At 38.6% G+C, this 24,339-nt stretch overlaps 1 protein-coding gene across 4 annotated transcripts in view; it reads left to right on the top strand.

The window, feature by feature from the left end:
* The window catches only part of HELZ (helicase with zinc finger), a 162,834-nt gene extending 142,185 nt beyond the window's left edge, over positions 1 to 20,649 (top strand). For all 4 annotated transcript variants that reach the window (XM_044247592.1, XM_044247589.1, XM_044247591.1 and 1 more), the window contains 2 exons: positions 13,159 to 13,411; positions 19,276 to 20,649. In XM_044247592.1, the coding sequence (XP_044103527.1) occupies positions 13,159 to 13,411; positions 19,276 to 19,610 (588 nt within the window). In that variant the 3' untranslated portion in view covers positions 19,611 to 20,649. The remainder of the gene's footprint in view (positions 1 to 13,158; positions 13,412 to 19,275) is intronic.
* Positions 20,650 to 24,339: the final 3,690 nt, after the last annotated feature.

Below are 24,339 nucleotides of genomic sequence, written 5' to 3'. Positions count from 1 at the left end.
GCTTTGGATCACTCTCTGTCTAGGTTTTATATCTACTACTGAAGGTAGGGTGTTGAAATCTCTCAACTGCTAATGTTGAATCTTCTGTTTCTCCCTTTCAGTTCTGTCAGTTTATGCTTCATGTATATTGGGGCTCTGTGGTTAGGTTTATACATGTTTATAATTGTTAGGTCTTCTTGACAGATTGGTGTTTTTATCGTTACATGATTTCCTTTCTCTCTTACAACAGTTTTTGTCTTGAATATGTTTGTTTCAGATGTTTGTTTAGCCCCCACAGCTCTTTTTGTTTCAGTTTGCATGTGATCTCTTTTTTCATTCCTTTGTTTTTGGATTTGGTTGTCATTTGTTTAGTGACTTTTCTGATCTCATATAAAAAATAATTGTAAATTAATTAAAAATTCCGAACCAATTACATATTTATTTTTTATTATTTTTTAAAATATTTTGGTTTTTTGGGGTGCCTGAGTGGCTCAGTGGGTTAAAGCCTCTGCCTTTGTCTCAGGTCATGATCCCCAGGTCCTGGGATCGAGCCCCATATCAGGCTGTCTGCAGAGAGCTTGTTTCCTCCTCTCTCTCCCTGCCTGCCTCTCTGCCTACTTGTGATCTCTGTCTGTCAAATAAATAAATAAAATATTTATTTATTTATTTATTTGACAGACAGAGATCACAAGTAGGCAGAGAGGCAGGCAGGGCGGGGTGGGAGATGATGCAGGCTCCCTGCTGAGCAGAGAGCCAGATGCAGGGCTCAATCCCAGGACCCTGGGATCATGACCCGAGCCAAAGGTAGAGACTTTAACCCACTGAGCCACGCAGGCGCCCCCTGAACCAATTTTCTAAAGTTTGTGGTTGTCACGTGTCACCTCTGAAGTCTTTATGCTGTTAGCTTCATGGTCAACTAATCATCACGCAGAGATGCCCTTAAATGCCCAGGACTAAAGACATGGCCCAGTTTTTGCAGAAGCGTCTGAGTGTGCATTTGGGTGCAACCCCCACACTCAGCCAGGCAGTTTACATCTTCGCCTTAGTCCTAGCTTCCTGCCTCTGCAGAGCCTCCAGATCAGCCAGAGGTAGGAACTTTTCAGGTCTTTTCTGAGCAGGTACACAGCATGTGTGTGGCCTTTTAGATTCCCAGGGATGTGTCAGAGCTCCTGAAAGCCCTTACTTCCTAAGCGTCTCATTTCCTCGCCTTTCCTCTGAAGCTTTTGGTTAGTCTGCTGTTCGGTCCAGCTGTTAGTCCTTTGTGTCAGGCAGCAGTGGCTAAAACCTTTGCCTATGAATGTTTTTGATCCGGCCCTCTTAGTGCTGGTGGAGTTCTCAGACAAGACAGGGCAAGGGTTTTTGAGCCAGTCTTCCAGGGACCACCAGGTCACAACAAAGAATAGCACGTCTTTGAGAATGAAGCCTGTTCTGCACCCTCTGGTCCTGGTGCTGGAAGTGCCAGGTCTTACTTATATTCAAGGCCACCATTGAGCTGGAGGAAAGGGTTTGGGAACCAGAATTAGTTAAAATACCAGAGAGCTCACTATACTTACTAATTTTCCATTTTTCTTGATGAACTGCTCTCTTGGTTGCTGTAAGGTTTAATTTATTGAATTTAAGAAAGTTGATGGTGACAGTTTTGCCAATTTTTTCATTGCTTTATGGAGTGATGGGCTTTGGAATTACTTACCTCCACCATTTGTACCAATACCTCTTGTGATTTTTTTTAAAAAAAGATTTTTATTTATTTGTGAGAGAAAGAGAGCATGTACACACAAGCGCTGGGGAGGGGCAGAGGGAGAAGGAGAAGCAGACTCCCCGCTGAGCAGGGAGCCCCATTTGGGGCTTGATTGCAGGACCCTGAGATCATAACCTGAGCTGAAGGCAGTCACTTAACTGACTGAGCCACCCAGGGGCCCTCTTATGATGATATTTATTTAACTTGCCAAATGAATTCATAATATGTGGAGGAGACAATGTGCCAAAGGCTTTATAGGGTTCTATAAAGATTTGTACTTTACCGTATAATACTCAATACTGAATAATGTACTTTAATCTTTGATGTATTTAAGTATTACTTAGTTTTGGAATTTAAGTTCTTTTTACCTTCAGGCTCTTAACATTTGATACTACTGTTTAGCTGTGTGTGAGTACTAAGTACCTTCAATTGTCACTGGGTCCTTAGAGTGAAATTACTTTTGCAGAACTATTTGGTCACCTTTATTTTGATGCCTAAGATTCTCTTAATGATGACTAACTTGGAGCACTGAAAAAGAATACCTTGACAAGGAAAATATTATTTCTACCATAATATTACAGATTTTGACGTTTTTCAAGTGCGTTGCGATAACTTTTGTGTGTTATGTGGTACAAAATGATGTTGCATGAATCATCTCGCAGAATGAATAGTTTATATGTTTGGTGTTTATTTCTGGCCTTTTAAAATAATTTCTTATATTAATGATTTAGAAAAATGTCTTATTTCCTTCTGTACTGTGAATTCTTCTATTGCTAGAAACCTTAATTGATTAATCTTATGTGAGATGAAAACATCTAGATGTTAGCTTAACAGTTAACTTGAACAGAGGTGGTTTTTCATAGTCTGTTTCTTTAGTATTTTCTTTTTTATAATAATTTCCATTTTCCAGCATGGAAAATGTATCAACTAGAGATATTATATCTAATTTACTATTCAAAGATAGCTACTGTAACATTGGGCTTTTCATAGCATTCATAGAGATGAACATGCTATTTCATAGCATTCATAAAAATGAACATTAGGTGATTATTTGTTGAAACATTATTGAAACAATTTTTTCCCTTAATTTCTATTACCCCATCAAGCCTTTCTTTCAGGCCAGGGTGCTTGCATGGGATCTTGATCCTATTCTGTAGTATTTTTTGCTACTTAAAATTTTTAGAGTATTCTCATCTAGGTCTGTCTTAAATGCAGTAGGTTTTCTTCCCTAGCTTGAATGCAGCCAAAACCCTGGCCCTCAGCCAGGCTGGGCCACTGTGGTCTGGCAGTGGTGCCAGCACCCTCTCCCACTTCTAGTTCTTTCTGATGATGGGATAAAGAAGGGAACAGAGGGCAGAGGTGCCACCCTTACCCTGGGACAGGTAACAGACATTCCTGATTGGAAATAGAGTGATCAGTTGCTCCAGTTTGATTTCAAATTTCAGTATAAATTGGGATTATGATTTAATGTTTCTCGAAATATTTAGCCAGTTGTCTTCATACTCGTTAAATTACTGCATTGTCACTAAAGAGAACAGTAGCTTTCTTGTCCAATACTAATTCTTTTATCATAGCACTGTATCATGTTTGCATGTCAGCTAACCGCTGTGGGGTGGGGAGAGACGGAATGTAAAGAGAAACAATAGAAGATAATTCTTGGCTTCGGAGCTTGCAAGGGGTCAATTTCCCATAATTTTGGCATGATTCACAATTTTTCAAGGGTAATTTTTTTCTATATGAGATTTCCTACTTTGTATGACAACTTTATAACTTAACTTCTGAGTAGGACGCTCTTTTTCAGTATACACTCAGATCTGTTTCCAGACTTTCAGTTTTTCTCCTCATCTAGCTATATTTATTTTTCTGTACCAGAATTGAACTCTTTTAATTTTTAAGGCTTTGTAGTATTCTAATTTGATAGTGTAAAGTCTTTCTTACTGCGTTGTTTTCCCCCCTGCTTCCGGGGTGGGCAGAAGAACGAAGTTATTTGTTGGTTTTTCTACCATAACTCTTTGGGAACTCTTCCTCCCCCCCCACAGCCCTCCACACCCAAAGAAAAACCTCTCTTGGGTTGTTCCTTTTTTTGTTGTTTGTTTTTAATTACATCAAACGTGTAGCTTTAAATTAGGGGAAATTTTGTCTTTACAGATTTCTTAAACCTCTCATTTAGGAATTGGTACAGTCTTCAGTATTTTAATCCCCCCCCGCCTCTTTCCCTCCCTTCCTTTTTTATTTTCTGAGTATTCCACTGTAAAATTCAGTAGCAGCTTCACTCCTGGGTAAATTTACATTGATTGTTCCTTGTTTTTTATTATGAGTGGAATCCTTTTTTTCCCCCATTATACTTTCCAGTTACTATATTTTGAGGGACAAATCCTCATTCTTCTTAAGCGGGCTTAGTTTTATCACATTAAAAACTTTCATTTAACATAGAACCAGCCGTACTGATCCTGGTACAGAACAAATGTTGCCAGGTAGGATGTGACACACCGTGAAATAGTGTGGTTAAAAGTGCTTATGAGGAATGCGTGGGAAATTCTTTTTTAAAAGCTTCGCTGGAAAACTCTCAGAATTGGAAACCGCGTGCTTGTTGTGATGGCAGCGGTGGTGTTGTTGTGATGGCAGCGGTGGTATTGTTGTGATGGCCTCCCGATGAGAACGGATGCTTGTAAGCCGCTCACCTTGACCAGCGTTCAGTCCGTTGCATTTCCCGATGCCATCTGAGACATGACATGTGTGCCTCTGCGATGAATCTGCTTTGAAACATCTCTTGTCTTCTGTGTTGGTTTTTGAACAAAGACACCTTCGACTCATCTATTAGTTTTCATTTTTTCCTTCAAAGAGCTCTGGTTTTGAAGTTAGTCGGTAGTTTTGATTTCGATGTTGTCTGGTTACCCCGCACCTTCACGTTCCCTTCTCTGGCGCCAAGTCTTGTACAAACGTGGCTTGAAGATTATATTCTTGGCTGATGGACATTCTGCCTGTTCTGACTTTAGAAGTGGGTGAGGACAGCTTGTGACTTACATTGTGCAACCGGGTGGTAATACCGCCATCTTCTTAGATCATTAATGTATGGTATCTAATAAGCCATCTGATGCACATAACAGAGACAGTTAATCAGCAGATTAATAAATTAGACCTCTATTCACACTTAAATTATCAAAGCTAATCATTTAAATGAGAAGTTCTATTTTAATGAACGTTCCTGGCACCATAGTTAATGACACTTGGAATTTTCACTAGAGCATTTAGCTCTTCCTTAGTGATTAGCTTTGATAGTATAATTCTAAATAGAGCACTAATTAACTTAGTTGTGACCTTTCCCCCAGTTATCTATTTATACATATACTTTTGAGATTTTAGCATTATATTTTGATATTTAGAAAGATCTATATCAGCACCAGCCTTATTAGAAAATGACGATCATTTGTTTAGCAACATAACGGTTTCACAGCTTAGCGTCAAGAATGTAAACACAAATGCACATGGAGTTGATGCTGAACCAGGAAGCAAGGGTCTCTGACAGAATAAAATGAGCCTTTAAGCAATAAATAATGAAACTATTTAGACCCAAGAACTCTAAAATGAAACTAGAGTGTTGGACATTGGTTGGGCTGCCGTCTAAAAGTAAAGGAAGAATCTGATTGGGAGGAGACAGACGTAGAAGGAAGAGTGTCTTCATGAAAGAAACTTAGAACAGTGCAGAACAACAGGAAACAAAATGTGGTCAAGAAATAAGGACGAAGGGAGGGAAAGTATGGTTTATATCTTTAATTAGCCCACAGGGCCGAAGTATAGGTGGAAATCCAAAGGACGTTCTCTGTTGGAATTTTTTTTCTTTTTCCCCAGACAAGGAAGCTTTCTCTGAAATTTATAGCTGTGGGTCCTTGTCTTTCAATGTAAATTTCATAGAAATGTCCCTCTGTGGGGGAAAAAAAACTGAAATTTTAAACTCATTGCCCAGAATGCATTTTATTATAGTCAGTTAGCATGCTGTATAGTTTTTGGATTTAAATAACTTAAATATGCTTGTATGTGGTATCACATTTGAACTACTTTAGCAGATAGAGCATATTTTTGATGGTTGTTAAAGTTGTTGATGGATTATGTTTGGACTTTTTTTTTTTTTTTCAAGATTTTATTTATTTATTTGACTGAGAGAGAGATCACAAGTAGGGAAAGAAAGGCAGAGAGAGAGGAAGGGAAGCAGGCTCCCTGCCTAGCAGAGAGCTCAATCCCAGGACCCTGGGATTATGACCTGAGCCGAAGGCAGAGGCTTTAACCCACTGAGCCACCCAGGCGCCCGTGGACATTTTTTTTTTTTTTAAAGATTTTATTTATTTATGACAGAGAAAGGTAGTGAGAGAAGGAACACAAGCAAGGTGGGGGAGCTGAGAGGGAGAAGTGGGCTCCACTCTGAGCAGGGAGCCCAATATGGGGCTTGATCCCAGGATCCTAGAATCATGACCCAAGTGGAGGGCAGGCGCTTAACCGACTAAGCCACCCAGGCACCCCTGTGTTTGAACATTTTAATTAAAAAGAGTTAAGCAGCACCTGGGTGACTTAGTCAGTTGGGCGTCCAACTCTTGATCTCAGCTCAGGTCTTGATCTCAGGGGTTTAAGTTCAAGCCCCACATTGGGCTTCACTCTGGGCATGGAGCCTACTTTAAAAAATAGTTACAATATATTCTCATTGAGAAGGACTCTGATTTATTGAAGACTCTTTTCAAAAACAGAACTTGGAAAGTAGTTGAGGCCTTGAAGAGCATTTATTCTTACTCCTCCTTTTTAAAGGAGATGGAGGCACCAAGATAACGAGGGACTTGCAGCTTAAGCAGTTTTACCAATTAAAGCGGATTTGAGACTCCAGACTTTCAGGCCTCCTCGGCTTCACACTGTTCTTCAGCTTTTTATGCCATGAGTTAGGTGTCTTCCTGGAAGACAATAAGTGATTGCGATTACATGAGGTAGATATGTGGTGGGGGCAAGTACCACATTATGTTCCTAGAACCAAAGAATGAAATCTTCGGCTCTATGAGGTTTTCCTTTTTGGTGGGGAGGATGAGAGGAGGGGTGGTTCATTTTAGAATTCTTGATTCCTCGCCCCCCCCTGCCAAATTCTTGATTCTTAAAAGCTGTCTGGTTCCAGCTGCTAAATGTTTGACTGTTTAAATGATTTATTCAGAAATCTCAAATACCAGAAAATTAACTATGAGAAATGTACTATGCTTCTCAATCTTCTTCTTCTTCTTTTTTTTTTTAAAGAAAGGGAGTGATGGTAGGGGGAGGGGCAGAGGGAGACAGAATTTTTTTTTTAAAGATTTTATTTATTTGAGAGAGAGCGAGCGAGCGAGCGATGGGAGGAGGGAGAGGGACAGGCGGACTCTGAGTTGAGTGCCGAGCCTGACACAGGGCTGGATCCCATGACCCTGAGATCATGAGCTGTGCTGAAATCCAGAGTTGGATGCTTAACTGACTGAGCCACCGAGGCGCCCTCATTTCTCAGTGTTCTTTAAATATAAAACAAAAATTCTCTGGCATTACCTTGTTTTTTAAAGCTAGGAAATTTGCTTAATTATGATAATTATGGTTCTTCAGAGAAAATACAAATAGTTATGAGTTGAAGGTAAGCTTCTGTGGATATTTATTTCCTACCTAAGCTGACACTTCTCACTGTAGGAGGCGTTGCAGTCTGTAATGGATAACTTGACTGTTTCATATTCAAGAAGAGTAAACAAGAGCCAGATAGATTCAAGGTAGCTCAAAATGTCACAGCAGCAAATCTGACATTTCTCTCTTAGATGTAATATTGCATTCATTCTAGTGCCTCCTCTATTACCTTGTGTTTGAATGTAAGAAAATAATATTGCTTGGTGGGAAGATACGATTTGCAAATTGTAAGTGCCTTCGCCTGTGAGCTGCTTCTGATGGTATTTTTCTTTATTTAGAACTAAATTGATGTTAATGCACTTTGCTACAAAGTCACATTCATTTCAGTATACCTTTCTTTTAAGAAAAACAGTAACAAAACCTGGTTTTAGTATTTTTGTTTAAAAAAAAACTGTTTTATAATTTATCAAGTCCTTTAAAAAAAAAAAAGATTTTAGGATATTACCCCCCCCCCGAGATAAATCTACCATGGTTTGAAAAATTAAGATAAATTTTGCTTCTATTGTTACGATTGAATCTTATAAACCTAATGTTGACATTAAAGTTGTTTTTAAAGTTATGCTTAGATAATGCATTTTATTTTAAAAATAATTCCTTTAAAATGACAGAAAAGGAATAATGTAGAGTGTCAGTTGTCTGGACAAGGGAATGATGGTGGCTTGGATTATGATGTAGCCGCAGAATGTGAGAGGTAAATTAAGTCAAGATCTATTTGTAGTTAAAATCTACAGGAATGGGGCACCTGGGTGTCTCAGTCGTTAAACATCTGCCTTTGGCTCAGGTCATGATCCCAGGGTCCTGGGTTTGAGCCCTGTATCGGGCTCCCTGCTCAGTGGGGAGCCTGCTTCCTCCTCTCTCTCCGCCTGCCTCTCTGCCTACTTGTGATCTCTCACTCTCTGTCAAATAAATAAATAAAATCTTAAAAAAAAAAAAAAACCTACAGGAATTCCAGATGGGTTAGATATTATTAAGATGAAATGAAATAAAATAATCTGTTTCTTATTTCTACTAGCCACATTTCAATTGCTCAGTAGCCACATGTGGCTAGAGGTCACCTTACTGAACGGTGAGGGTACAGAACATCTCCATCATCACAGAAAGGTCTTACAGACAGCAGTGCTCTAGAGAAAGACTCATATCCTTCAGCTCTTTGAAATTGTCTTACATTATATTTTTGATAATGTTCTATCATCTCTTTTCTCTGTGTCTCTTTCTAAAGCATTTGTTAGACCTCCTGGACTCTCCATATCTTTTTTGGTCCTGTCATATTTTGGTATCTTTGTATTTTTTCTTACTTTCTGAAAGATTTTTTAAAATTTAATTTTATCTACAAACCCTCCTATTGCATTTTATATTTGAGCCCACAAATGTTTTAATTTCCAGGAGTTCTTTATTCTCAAGCTTTTCCTTTTTCATAATGTCTTACTTTTGTTTTTATAAACGTAATGCCTTTTTTGAGGAAACCAGTTGAGGGTTTGTTGTTATTGTCTTATTTTAGAATTTTAGTAAGAACTAAAATAATATTTCAAAAATATTTGTAAAACATCATTGTTATTTTTTTTCCTCTGGGCCTCTCTTTTCTTCTGTTTGTTTACCTATGACCATCTTTTGTGCTGAAAACTCTCCTTAAATGTCTAGTAACCGTCAATTGTCTATGTCACTAACGAGCGACTTGGGAGTTTTGTTCACGTCTCAGGACTTACTGCCTGACAGGCTTTTCCCTGGGGATCTTTTAATGCTTGAATTCCTCTGGTGGTTGGGGGAATGCAGAGTGAGACCAGCTGTTCAGCTGCACCGACTTTCATTTAACACCTGCCCCCCCCCAATTTTATCCCTTCATTTTTCATGGTAGCTGGTGTTTCTGAGGCTTGAGCCTCTGTGGAATTCTGCAGGGTGAATTGGTTCTCATCTTAGTTTGTGGCTCTAACTCCATGCTTCTTTCACAGATACTCTTCCTCCATCGAGCCTCCATATAGCCCAGAAATTATGTCCTTTATTAATGCTGGTCATTTGGTCCTGATTGTTGTGGGTCTTTATATTAATTTATTATTATTTTAGTGGAGTCTTGGGCCAGTCTCCCCCACTAACTGGGAATCATGCCTTTTTTTAAAAAAAAAAATACTGTTTTATAATTTATCAAGTCCTTTTTTTAAAAAAAAAAAAGATTTTAAGATATTACCCCCCCAAAATCCCACAAAGCCACATACATTTAATATAATATAATATCTGTGATGTATAAAATCTCTTAGCAAACTAGAAATAGAAATTCCTCAACCTGTTAAAGAGCACCTGTAAAAATCCTACAGCTACCATCATATTTAATGGCAGAGATTGAATACTTTCTCTCTAAGACTAGGAGCAAAATAAAATGTCCACTCTCAACACTCCTATTCAACATTGTACTGGAAATCTTAGCCAAAGCAATATGGCAAGAAAAAGAAATTGAAGGCATGGGGATTGGAAAGGAAGACATAAAACTCTCCCTATTCAAGGATGACAGGATTATCAATGTGGGAAAGCCCAAGGAATCTATCCAGAAAACAAACCAACAAGAATCCTCTACTAATACGAATATAACAGGGTTTCAGGATATAAGATCAACACACACAAATCAATCTCATTTCTATATACTAGCAATGTATAATTGGAAACCAAAATGTACAAGTCAATACCATTTACAATAGCTTAAAGAAAAATGAAATACTTAGATATAAATCTAACAAAAACTGTACAAATCTGACGCTGAAAACTACAGAACTGCTAAAATGTAGTTTATTTGGTATATGAACCAATTTTTTCACTTGTCATCAAGATTTCTCTCTCTTTACTCAGATTCCTTTGAGGATAGATTCAAAAGTAGCAAATCATATTTTCATGCATTACCTTCATCTGTGTGTACCAGCAGACTTTTTAAAAACAATTTCAAGTTTGGGTTCCTTTTCTGACAGAAAGGATCAATCATATTTATGATGTGATTTGAAATTGAATTTCGTATTTCATCTGCACATTCATCTTTGTCAATAGCTGCTTAGGAGCTCTTATAATAAGTATGTTACACAGTACTTCCACAGTTCCTGCTGTGCATGTCAACTGTGATTTTTTTTTGGATTTCAGTTGAATGATACAAATGATACACATTTTCTGAAAAGCTTAATTGAGTATTGTCTCCTTTGATTTCAGCTTTCCCTCACTTTCTGATTTTTAGTTTTCCTCATTTAAGCTTTGTGGTTTATGTGTATCTGTTCATTGTAAAAAGATGTTTTGTTTCTACTACCAGCACACATATGCTTAGTATTTAATGCAAAAAGTCTTGTAAAGCTAATGCCTGAAATTTATATAAGTTATTTAGTGTTCAGTATCACCAGGGTATATTTGATTATCATAACCTCTTCTTTCTGAGGCCTCAACAGATCTTAGTTTTGTATTTGCATATTCACATGTAAAGACTTTAGAATGTGATTCCCGGCAGATTGTGACTGGGCTTATTACTAAATACTCTGGGTATGGTGATACAAAGAAACACTTCATTTTGATTCTAGGAGCTGATGATCTTGGTGACAACCCTTGATAAAGAAGACACATTGCACAGGCTATTGTTATCAGTCATTCAGGGATTACCTAGCCCTAGGGAAAGTGGAGCAGTTTAGGAGGGTTGGTTATTCTACTGAACATCATAATTTAATCATCAAATATGCTGATTAAATTCACAGGTGGCAGTTATATTCTAGAAAACTGGAATCACATTCAGAATGATCTTGATCACTGAAAACATTCTCTTAAAGCAGAGCAAAATTAAAGGTGAATTTCGATATTATACTTAAGGACAGAAAAGCAATAAAGATATACCAAAAAAAGAACTAGCCAGATGGAAGGATAACTCTTGCCTTCGCCATCCAGTAACTAAAGTTTAGAAATGAAGAAACAATCTTGAAACTCATCATTTAATAGTGAGAAAATTGCTCTCCTCCTGTCCTTTCCTGCCTTCTGAACAAGGGCAGACAGTCCAAGCCCATTCCCTCTCCTGCCTTATATCCTAGTGATTCATCTGGGATGACTTGACCCTCACAGTGCTTATATCCAGTGTCTTTTGTTTAGTTGGCTTGAGAATATCAGTTTGCTGCTGTTTTATATTCCCAGCAAACATCCTGTGATTACTGTGCTAATTCATCTCTCTGTCTCTCTCCTTTGTAATCTAATCTCCTGTTCCTGATTTCCAATTATTGCTAAGGACAGTGGCAAAAGACAGAGTCCTCAGAGCTATAGTGATCACAAGCTAAATAATAAATGTTACAGTTGGGGAGGCGGGAGAGGAGTGCAGTAGTCCGTCAGTCTCATTCCATCATTTAAGATCCACGTGGGGTCTTATCTTTATATGTTTGTTAAAACACTTGTATGACAACAAACCCTTCCTATGTGCCAGGAACAGCGCTTAATGCTGTGCATGCTGAACTCATTTAGTTCTTACCACAGTCCTAAGAGGTAGGTCTGGTGGGTAACGAAGCTCCGCTTACAGACGAAGTTCCCAAGAGGTCGGGCCACTTGCCCAGGTGACAGTGCTGGCTGGTAAAATGCATCCTGAAGTCTAACAGTCTGGCTCCAGGCTGAGGCTGCAGACCTCACCGCCCTTCATGCGGCCTTGCCACCAAGACAGAGGCGGAGTGTTGGTCACAGCAGTGAGGCAGGAGGGAATCGGAGAGTCCATGGGCAATGGTAAAAAAATCTTGAAATGGCTGGCTGATGGCTCTTGTTGAGAGCATTAAAGGGATCTGGGCTGTGCAGTTTAGCGAGGAGAAAATACAAGGAGTAAGTTAGTTGGGTTTCAGATGTATAAAGGATGTTTTATTTGAGAGAGAGAGAGGCCAACAGCACAAGTGGGGGAAAGGGAAAGAGATTGTCTCCTCCAATGCGGGGCTTGATCTCATGACCCCAAGATCAAGTCAGATGCTTAACTGACTGAGCTACCCAGGTGCCCTAAAGGAATTTTGAAAGAAAGTTTATATTTATTTACTGGAGAGAGAGGGAGAGAGAGATCGCGCATGTGCACACACATGAGCAGAAGGGAGGGGCAGAGGGAGAGGGAGAAGTGTGGCCCAAGACAGGGCTGGATCCCAGGACCCTGAGATCATGACCTGAGCTGAAGGTAGACGCTTAACCGACTGAGCCACCTAGGTGTGCCCCTTAAGGAATTTTTTGAAGAAAATAATGTTCTGTGTCAGTTGAAGACTATATGTGAAAGGATGTGCAGAGAGTGAGCCCAATCAGGAGCGCTTCATGTGCAGTTGGGGGAGTCATATCTTGCCATCAAGTCTATGAAATAACAAATCGGGAGGCTGTGAAGGTTTGGCACAGGAGAGAAGTCGAGAATGGGTTACTGTTCAGGGCGGCTATGGTTCAGTTGACTGTGATGTAGTTTAATTTGAGCAGATACCTTTCTTCGTTCTTAATCTTATGTTACCTAAGATGGCAATAGAGTTTTAGAACCAAAGACAGGTAGTTGAGCTCTGTATCTTACAGATAAGAGAACAGAAAGTAGACGTGTGTTGTCCTAGGACTGCCTGCTAAGGGCCAGAACTGAGTTTTGAACCCAGGTCTCCTGAACACTGTGTCCAGAGCTCAGGCTGCTTTTCTGGGCAGGGTGGTAGGGAGGGGGTCATCGTCACAGAGGATAGTATTTTGAGCATTGCTGTTTAATACAGTGCGATTGTGTGTACCGAAGAGGGGAGGTGGTGTAGCTTTCACTGATTTATGAAATGCCCTTTTTCTTTGTGTAGTATGAACCCAGAGGACCTGGTCGGCCCTTGTACCAAAGAAGAATCTCATCTAGCTCAGTCCAGCCTTGTTCTGAAGAAGTAAGCACTCCTCAAGACAGTCTTGCTCAGTGTAAAGAGCTTCAGGACCATAATAACCAATCTTCTTTCAACTTTTCATCCCCGGAGTCCTGGGTAAACACCACCTCATCTACCCCCTATCAGAACATTCCGTGTAATGGATCCAGCAGGACAGCTCAGCCCAGAGAGTTGATCGGTAAGATGGAGTTGGTGGGTTCTTCAAACCGCAGGCGTAACTGTCCGCTCCCGGATGCTGGAGTCCTTCTTCCGCTCCTCCAGCCCCTGTTGACACTATTGTCTTGGGATATGATCGGATGCTCATAGCTCATGCGTGTGTCTCAGGCGTACGGTGTTAATTTAATTCAGCACTACGTTGAGTCCATGTTTATGCTCTGGAAGGGGAGTAGATCTATCTCTGGGAGCTCATCACTTTGATCATTTTGACCTGTGGATGAATGAAAGAAGTCGTGGAATTTAAACTGCATTTCTAAATAGAGTCACCTTTGCTTGGGAGAAGTTTGTTTTCTGGCTTTTGATCAACCCCCCCCTCCTCCCGCCCCAGCCTCTCCCCAGGATTAGGGGTGGGAGGAGTTTGTTGGGTCAGCATCAGTTTTCAAGGATTTATTGTCAATAAAGTCGTTGACAGTTTGCTACACAGTAGAGTTTGGCCAGGAGAGAAACTAATAAAGTCCAACATTTTGAGATCTAGAAATCTTGTGTTTGTTCCTTGTATTCTAATGGACTGAGAAATCCGAGGCTAAAGAGGGTGGGGGGAAGGCATAGAAAGGCATTGGAATGGCCCTATACTGTATAGTTCAGTGAAGTCTGAAGTCTTTAGCCTTGAATGCAAGTAAATGCACTTCTATCTTCCCTCTTTTTTTTTTTTTTAAATATTAAATGTGAGGAAACAAATGGTGTTATTTGAGTTCTCCAACCTGTAGCCTTCTCTTTATAGGCTGTAGACATTGATTTTTGCGAATAAGTCTGTGATCTCTTTTGGATGATTTTCTGCCCTGGTGGCATCAACCTTTGTATTTGAATTTAATTTTGTTCATCTTTAGAATGTGAATCTGTTGTTTCTGTAACTGGCCCATTTTTGAGTATGTGCCATGTAAGCATATTTTTAGAACAATAGACATAGTAGGACAAAAGCATTAGAAAGATTTTGGTTTTGTTTCCTGGCAAGAGACATTGTTGTCATTTTAATTTTTAAACGTTCATGAATACCTACAATGTATAAGCAGCTGTATTTTTGCTGAGGTTCCTTTGTCATTTTAAAGGTGTAACATACATACGCTCATATTCTCGTACCTGAATTTCTTGAGGAACATCTCAATTACAAATCAGTGATAAGGACTTGTTAATTTTTACTTGTTTTGTTTATTATCATTTATATTTTAATTATAATTTAGTTTTTATTTTTAAATTCATTTTTATTTTAAAAAATTTTAAATTTTAATTCAATTTATTCAGCATATACTGTATTATTAGTTTCAGGGGTAGAGTTCAATGATTCAACACTTGCACAGAACACCCACTGTTCATTACATGTGGTGCCCTCTTTAACACCCATCACCCAGTTACCCCATCCCCCACCCCTCTAGCAACCCTCAGTTTATTTCCTAGAGTTAAGAGCCTCTTGTGGTGTGCTTCCCTCTCTGTTCTTCTCTTATTTTATTTCTCCTTCCCTTCCCTTCCCCTGTGTTCATCTGTTTTGTTTCTTAAATCCCATGTATGAGTGAAATCATATGGTATGTGTCTTCCTCTAACAGACTTATTTCAGTTAGGATAATACATTCTAGTTCTGTCCTTGTCATTGCAGACAGCAGGATCTCATTCTTTTTGATGGGTGAGTAATTATTATAATTTATTTTAAAGACAACATTTTTTCTCTCTCTCTCTTTTTTTTTTTTCCACCTTAAATTATAGGGTAAGTTTTGGCCCAAACCAGTAAAAACCTGACTTGAACTGATAAGGTAGAAAGTTGCTAAATAACTGTCCAAAGCACATGTCATTTTATGGAGTCCTTTCCACAAGTACACAGTTATTATTTTGTCATAACTAGCAGACAAATTGTAGTATTCTTTAGCTGAAAGTAACAGTTAAGTGTTAAAAAAAATGAACTCAAGACCACGAGTTTCCTGAAGCACAACTTCCTGTCCATTAGTATTTATTTATTTATTCCTTTTTAGAAGAATGCAGCCTTAGCCACGGGGGAATCAGAGGGAAAATAGTCCCTGCGTGGGCAACTTCTTTCTGAAGTTTGAGACTTCTTCAGTTAAAGAAAACTGTTCATATGGAATTGGTTTGGTATTTAAAAGTGGTCATTGTGTCTGGTGTGGTCATATTTTCTCCACACTTGAAAGTCTGAGAGCAGAGAATTGTGTCTTTGACTTTTCTGAACTTTGGATTTCCTGTTTTGTCACTGATCACACGTCCCGCTCTTGGAGAATGTCTGCCGAGAAAGAAGATAACAGATAGGTTTTGTGTGCTTGAGGAGCTGGGGTCGTGGGCAGGCTGGTCACAGTGCTCAGCCTTTACACCTGCTGGTGTCCCCCCCACCCCTGCCCCAGGGACGCTGCATTACTTCATCAGACATTTTCTAGTGATCTTTGGGTGAAAATGTAAGATTAGCTAGAGATAATGCACTTTGAAAGAGATCATTGGGTGTCAGATTAGTGATGCTGTTAAAGCATAGTTTCTCTTCTTTGGAGAATATGTGATAAGTCACGTTAAAAGAGATCTCAGATTTGTGGTTCATTAAGTGTGTAGGCATTAGGTGAAACTGCCTCTGGGCTTATTTTATAAGCATTGATTATTTAGTTGAAAATATTTTATACTCTAATTATATTGTCACGAAATTGAGAGCATGGTTAAATAAATCTTAGTGAATAAGAACAGTAAGTTTTTGAACAACCAATAAAATATGTTATAGTAGCTAGTATAGGCCACTGTTATAGTGAAATGTTTGGCTTTTTTTTTTTTTAATGTTTCAGGGTTTTATTTAAATTTTAGTTAGTTAACATATAGTGTAATACTCAGTTTAGGAGTAGAATTTAGTGATTCATCATGAAATGTTTGTTAAACTAATGCTCTTAAAAGTAATTGTTTTACAAAATCAGTGACATCATCAATGGACAAGTGAGAAATGTTCTAAAAATATGTTAGGTGGCTTAAGCTAATTTTTAAAAAAGATTTTATTTATTTACTTGACAGAGACACAGCGAGAGAGGGAACACAAGCAGAGGGAATGGGAGAGGGAGAAGCAGGCTTCCCGCTGATCGGGGAGCCCAATGCGGGGCTCAATCCCAGGACCCTGCGGTCATGACCTGAGCTGAAGGCAGAGGCTTAACCCACTGAGCCATGCAGGCACCCCTTAAACTATTTTTTTTTTTAAAGATTTTATCAATTTATTTGACAAAGAGAACACAAGTAGGCAGAAAGGCAGGCAGAGGGAGAGGGGGAAGCAGGCTCCCTGCTGAGCAGAGAACCTGATGCGGGGCTTGATTCCAGGACCCTGAGACCATGACCTGAGCCAAAGGCAGAGGTTCAACCCAGTGAGCCACCCAGGCGCCCCTTAAACTAATTTTTAAAAAGATGTTATTTATTGGGGTGGGGGTAGGGTGAGAGAGCATGAGCGGTGGAGGCAGAGAGGGAAGCCGACTTCCCTTACTGAACAGGGAGCCTGATGTGGGGCTTGATCCTAGAACCCCGAGAACGTGACCTGGGCCAAAGGCCGACTCAACCAACCGACTGAGCCACCCAGGTGTCCCTAAACTAATTTTGAACAATGTTATGAATTTTTTTAAAACATTCTATTTATTTATTTGTTTTTAAAGAGCGAGAACACAACCTTGTGAGCAAGAGGAGGGTAGAGGGAAAGGGAGAGAATCTCAAAACTCGAGCTGAGCACGGAGCCCAATGTGGGGCTCTATCCTGTGACTCTGAAATCATGACCTGAGCCAAAATCAAGAATCAGATGCTTAATGAATTGAGCCACATAGGTGCCCCTAAACAAATTCATTAATTTCTTAAGTTTTAAAGTAATACTATGAAATTAGCATGTTGATTCAATGAAATGCTAAGACTAAAAAATGAAGTATTTTCACTTTACCATCTCAGTGCACAAATAGATAGATAATAAACATAGGGAAAAGAATCCATAAATATCTGTAACCAAAGACATGCAAATTAGAGCTACAACAAGATATTTATTTATAAAATAGGCTAAGACTGAAAACAAAAAACAAAAAACCACCAGTGTTGTGACGGGGTAGGGAAATGGGCAAGCATTGTTGGCAGAGTGTATGTAGGCAGTATCTGTCGGGGGGGACGTTTGGCTGTAGTTATCGAAAGCTGTAATTATGTATATACCTTAGGACTCAGGCATTATACTTCTAGGGGTTTATTGTAAGGAAATAGTCATGAATATTTAGAAATATTTGTCTATAATATCACAGTATTTAAAGATGTGAAAAGTTTAATATAATCCAAATTTCTAAAAACCAGAGGTTACCCAAATAACTTATGAAATACCTGTGTTATATGATGTCTTTAGGAAGAAGCACACCAGGTTAAGGCTTATCTCTGGTATAGGAGAAGGTGAATGACTTATTTTCCTCTTTGATTTTCTCTGTAGTTTCCAAATTATCCTCCGTGAATATGTATAATCCAATAAGCCAAGGGCTTTTTAGCATAACGATTATCTTAGGCTGATTATTTTTAAGAAACTATAGACACAGAAGCTCTGAAAACTGGGTGAGAGTTACCATTTTGTAAGAGAGATGTACATTTACAAGGGAAATCTGTATTTGTAAGAGTATCTCCCTTTCTGTACCAGGAAGAGGAAGAGGATTCTAACTTTCTGGAAAGTATATCTGGAGAAAACAACAGCTGACCCTTTAACTTAACCCTGCATAACAACTTTTCCTCTTGTTCAGTGGGCTTTTCCTGGTAACCTTGCATTAACTGCCCTCTACCCCCAACATCTTTTGCCTTTAGCTGGAGATGTTATTTTAGTTGCTGGCTTGGGCCATTTCAGGGACTTATTCAAGTTTCCTGAATCTCCCTCACCATATAGAAGGTGTATATGTTTATTAAACTTTTCTCCTGTTAGTCTGTCTTAATATAGGGGGTGTCTTAGCTAAGAACCTAGAAGAGTAGAGGGAAAATTATTTTTCCTCCCCCCATTTAGTTAAACATTTAAAATACTGAAAAAAAGCAGTGTTTAAAAACAGGTCTTGGTTTAGTGGACAATAAAATGAGGGAAGAGTGGAGTCAAATCTTAAAGGATGTTAAGAATCAGGCAAATTACATAAGGAAATGTGAAGAAAAATTTATAGCCATTTTCCCTCCACCATATTCTGTGTTTACTTGTATATTAGAAGAAAAGAGGGCATTCTTAAGAAATGGAATCCAGGGACGCCTGGGTGGCTTAGTTGGTCAAGCCTCTGCCTTCAGCTCAGCTCATGATCTCAGAGTCCTGGGATGGAGTCCCGCATTGGGCTCCTTGCTTGGCGGGGAGCCTGCTTCTCTCTCCACCTCTGCCTGCCCCTCTGCCTGCTTGTGTGCCGTCTCTCTCTCTCTGACAAATAAATAAACAAACAAACACACAAGTAAAATCTTTACGAAATGGAATCCAGTATTACTGTTACTTAAGTTAATCATAAGAGCTGTTTGATCAGAAGTCCACATATATAGATCCTTTCTATTTAAGAAAGAACATGTATATTCTCGTTTTCAAAGTTGAGGAGTTGCTATAATAAATACCACAGTGTCCACATGTAAAACAGATTTTTGAAGCAAACCTTCGGCTTTGACCTCTAGTTTTTATATGTTAGCTCTTCTCATTTACGTAGTTAATTCTTTTGCAAGTGTTATTAATGATTGGATTAGATGTGTTGTGATGTCAACATTCTGTGGCAGAAGTGGTCCGTCCTCGTGGCTATACTGTCCCTGAGTTCCTGGAGATGAGAACCAGTTGTGACACCGTGAGCCGACGAGATGCACGGATGTTGCGGGGCGTGCCCTCAAATCCTCATTACTGTTCTCTGCTTTTAGTTCCACCCAAGACCGTCAAACCCCCTGAGGATCAGCTGAAGTCTGAGAACCTCGAGGTGTCCAGTTCCTTCAACTATAATGTGCTGCAGCATCTCGGCCAGTTCCCCCCTCTCATGCCCAACAAGCAGATCGTGGAGTCGGCCAACAGCAGTAGCCAGCAGAGCTCTGGGGGCAGCAAGCCCGCCATGTCTTATGCCAGTGCTTTGCGGGCCCCTCCCAAGCCCAGGCCCCAGCCCGAGCAGGCCAAGAAGAGTAGCGACCCTCTGTCTCTGTTCCAGGAACTTAGCCTGGGGAGCTCATCAGGCAGCAATGGCTTTTACTCCTATTTTAAATAATCACTTTTTTTTCCCCCTCAAGGGAGAATGTTTTAATTTCTGTTTGTATCAGTAGAATTAAGATAGTTGGACTTCATCTATAGATGCACAGTTCCCTTTGTTTTAATATTAAATATGTTCTCACTTACTTGCTTTGCTGCTAGACTTGCGACTAATTTTTTAAAAGTATATTCCATTATTTTGCATTTTTGACGTGAGTCTTTTGACAGCTTTTATGTAGAATAAAAAATATTTTTAAATTTGTGTATTGTTACATATGTTTGCATCAAGCTAGCAGCTAAGAGGTTAATTGTGCAACTATAAAAAAAAAAGAAAAAAAAACTTTGTCTAAAATGTATTTAAAAAGAAAAAAAATTGTAAGTAGCATTTACATTTATTCAATAATATTACCATATGCTGGGTTTCTGTACCAGAAATGGCCAGTTGATGTACAAATGTATGTTATTTTTGCTTAAATTCATTTAAAATTTTTTAAAATAAAGGGGCAGCATCTTCTAAATACTTTAAGTTTTATCAGCTTTTTTTTTTTTTTTTTTTTGGTGACAAGATGCTGCATTCTAAAACTTTTATAGTTTTAGACTATGTATGATGTGCTGTTGTAATCTCCATCCACTGTAGGATAGAGTTAAAGGCATTCTTTGCAGGTGTATTTTGTATGCCACTGTTTTTTGTAACATGAAAAAACATTGGCATATTTAGTTATTTTTTGGACAAGCTATACTTCAAGCTTGTTTTTAACGTTCATTTGGTAGTGTGTGTGTGTGTGTGTTTTTTTTTTTAAACAAATCATGAAGCTGAAAAATTTTTAGGATTGTTGGTGCTTAGTAGACTTGATAACTATTTTAAAAATGCGTGAATTTAGTAAAATCCTTTTTTTCTCACTATGCATGTGTAAATGTTTGTAATCTGGCTTCCCCCCCTTCTCCAGTGGTATAAAGAATTGTGCCGCTTTAAGGTTTGTTTTTTTTTTTTTCCCTCCAGTAAAAATTTTGGTACCTTATTTGATGTTTACATTAAAATGTGACATTATATATGGCAATTCCAATATTTTGCTAACTGTTTTGTTTGAGGACATCATTAAAAAGAAATATAATGTTTGTCCAAAATGTATCAAAATTCATCAAAATCTGGGGCAAAAAACTACCCTTGTTTTTCATGTCTTTTGATTCTTATAAAATAACCCCACTGAACTTGTATAAAAATATAAAATTTAAATAGGTATCTTAATTATCCTACAGTCTAAAAATTGTTTTGAATGAACTTTGGTAAAATCCAAAGGAAAACATTTACCCTCTTGAAACTTGTGGTCTTGTAACACATTTGAAACAATGCATGTCCTTATTGATTTCCTGATTTGGTAGTACTACTTTTCTACTTCAGAGATATCTTGAAACTACAATATAACTTTTTTTTAAAAAAATAAGATAAGGTTGGAAAACATTGCAATGAACCAATGGATCCTGATGATCCTTTCCAAAATAGTTTTTTGGAGGACTACTTTGAATAGGCCATCCTGTATTCACAGTACATTTTCAAAATGGGGTTGAAAAGGACCAGGAGTACAGAAAACTCCTTATATCTCTTCTGGGTCTGGAGTTTAGTCGCTGGCGGCCAGCTACAACGCCCCCACCCCCACCCCCATCATCCTCATACAGTTTAGGAGAAGAGAATGCCTTTAGTTCAAGGTTAGCGAGCCTGCAGGACAAACAAAGAGCACCTCCGTTCTTCCGATCTGTCCTTCTGCTCAGAGTGGGTGCCCGTCATTTGCCTGTGGCTTTCCGTCAGGGGCCACGAGTCTCCGTGTGAGGCAGCAGATGGAGACGTGTCGACTGCAGACGTGTTAATGGTTAGTATAAATCACAGTTGGAAAACAGAGTCGGCAAGTTCCAGCACCACGTTTTCTCTGGCTGATGTCAAACCTCCGCATTGAACTAGGTCAGATTTTGCTCGAGATAACTTTAGTCACAAGAAAAGAAGAAAATGTTTCGCCACATAGCTATGTATTTCCGATTCTCTGACAAAACTCAAGACAGCCCAAACGAAGATTAGATCTCCCTGATGTGAGGATGTCTGTGAGAAATCGTTTTTTTCAATTGTGATGATTTTTCGCCACCCCCCACCCCCAGCAGGAATGTTCGGGAGCGTTTGAGAACAGGAAGACAGAACTAGCACGTCAGGGCTTTCAGATAATCCTTTGCTGTGGAGTGATTGCCTAATTTTCGGTTTTCCGTTCTTGAACCTTTAAAAAGCATCGGTTTGAAATTATTTGTATTTATAGTTAATGAGGTCAAGGGCATACCCCACCGCTTTACATAAATACACCGACACTGGAAGCTTTGGATAAGGAAGCTGCTAAGTCGTTGTGACAGCCTTGTTTCAGCAGTTATTTCCAAAAACCCTAGAAATAATAGCTGCTTATCCGTCCCCTGTCTGCTGTGTCCAAGTGTCCCTCATTTCCTTACTGTTCCTGCAGCCAGTCAAGGATTTGGATATCGTTTTCATCTACTACCTTTTTAGATTGTGCCTCGTGTGCATGTTCTAGCACACCTGCCCTTCCCTCAGCATCACTTAATGCCATCTTCCCAACCATAAATAATGGTTCTGAGCAAGTCTTACTGCAGGAATCACTACATTTCTCTTGAAATGAGGCGTGACTTTTGAGGGCCGTTCATGCTGTCTGGGTATTACTTAGGTAGTAGTAGCAAGTACCCAGAAAGCAGACTTAGAAACAACTTATGTGCTGGGTTCAACACTAGAGTTGAGATGGAACTTTTTTTTTTTTTTTTTAAAGAAACTCTTGTTTAAAGAAACTCAAGTTTCTTTTTTTTTAAGAAACTTGATGTTAACTCTTGGATGGTACCAACTATTACCAGCTTCCTTTTCTTCCAGAACAGATTTCTTTTCAGTGAAGTTAATTGTTCACACGATGTCTTTCTACTTCTTTGTTCTTCGTATCACTCTGAAGTTTTTCCTTTTTTCTTGCCAGAATCTTTTATTTTTTCATCTCACTTTTTAATTTCAGTGCTACTTGAGATTTTCTTTTTTTTTTACGTTAAAGAAATTCTTTTGGGTGGTACCACTTGTAGAGTATCTATGTTCAAGGTTTTTCTCCTGATCTAAAAATGAATTTTTGTTAAGGTTTGAAGAAAGAAACTCATTCAGTGTAACTTGGGTATTTTCTGGTGTGTTTTTAAAAGGGGTTTTGGCTGCCAATTTGGCACACGCTTTGCCAAATTGTTTTAGCAGAGCTTTGTTTTTGATTAATCAGTAGTTAATTATTGACCATTTAAACTAACATGACCTTAATTTTCCTTTCCTCAGACAGATAGGCTTTCTATGCAGGTCATTTTGCGTATATGAAATGAAATAACAACTGCTTTGTGTGATTTTTTTTTTTTGTGAGAGATTCTAGAATAAGTTCAGGTTCAGTGTAAACATCAGTTGGTCTTTTCAGTTCAAAGAATTGCAGAATAAGTAAAATAAGCAGAATTCCCACTGAATAAGCATTACCTAATTAAACATAGCAATCTCCAAGACCTATTTGTGAAAATAGTTTCCTTGTTTATGGAGGCATTGAAATTGCTGAGAAAGCTAACTGAATTTCCTCACTTCGAGATAATTAATATATGGTATTATCTTGCTCTAGTGTAGTTACCTGACATGTTTAATATTTTTCATGTATATACATCTTACGAGCAAAACTGTAAACATAGAAGAATGTATCTCTAGCCACCTTGGCTAGAGAGAGCCACCCTTGCCTAAGAGCCAGGGGTGTGAAAAATCAATTTCACGTTAAAGTTTAGATATCAGCTATTGTTCTTAAGAAAATCAGATTTACTGAAATAGTCATTTAAAAAGAGACACCAGTTAGATAGCATTGTTTTATATCAGAGTTGTCTCTGAAAAGGGAGTCCCAGAAAAAGTATAAAAATACAAGATTAAAACTTTAAATATTTTGAGACATACAGATTGCTGCCTTAAAATGTAATTTAGGCTACCATCCATTGGTTGTTTTTTTTTTTTTCCTTCTAGCTCCACAGAGGTAGTAATTTGTCCTTTATGATTAACCAGACATCATTTCTTACGAGCCATCCCTCCCCCACAACAATACAAAAACCCTTAATTTCTACCACCACCCTCCGTGTCTTCCTAAATCTCGGAATTAAATGTGTTAACCTGATTTTGCTTTCCCCTCTTTGCCGTCTGATCCACAAACTACCCAGCAATTAGGAATAATGGATAATGTTCTATGATTTCTTGTTCAAAATATCACGTAGTGATGTCCATCATATTATAAAGATACGGTCATGAAAGAGTACGTGGCATGCTCGTCTTCAGAGTTCTCATATATTAGGCGTCTTGCCTTTCCCTTCTACTTGAAGTTGGATATTTATTTGCTGAGATTTTACTGTAAAGCTGCTAAATTCACACTTAACTACTTTCATACATCTGTTCAATTAGCAATCGGAAGACCATTGTTAAAAGGAGTGAATCTTACTAACGTTTAACATTCTTATAAGACACATTCAGAAAATGTATTGTTACTACTTTAAACTAGAATATCAAACATTAAAAATAAGACATTTTTAATGTAACATTTGAAATTTTTGAAATGATGGAAAATATCTACTTTGGAATAAACTTCAAGGAAACAGTCACAGGAGTTTCTAAATTTTTTTGAAGGGAGAGATCTGATAGAAGAATCTAGACTTAGTAATGTGAGCTGCGG

Source organism: Neovison vison, chromosome 5, assembly GCF_020171115.1.
Source record: "Neovison vison isolate M4711 chromosome 5, ASM_NN_V1, whole genome shotgun sequence".
NCBI classification, from domain to species: Eukaryota; Metazoa; Chordata; class Mammalia; order Carnivora; family Mustelidae; genus Neogale; species Neogale vison.
This window is presented reverse-complemented; position numbering and strand designations above follow the sequence as displayed.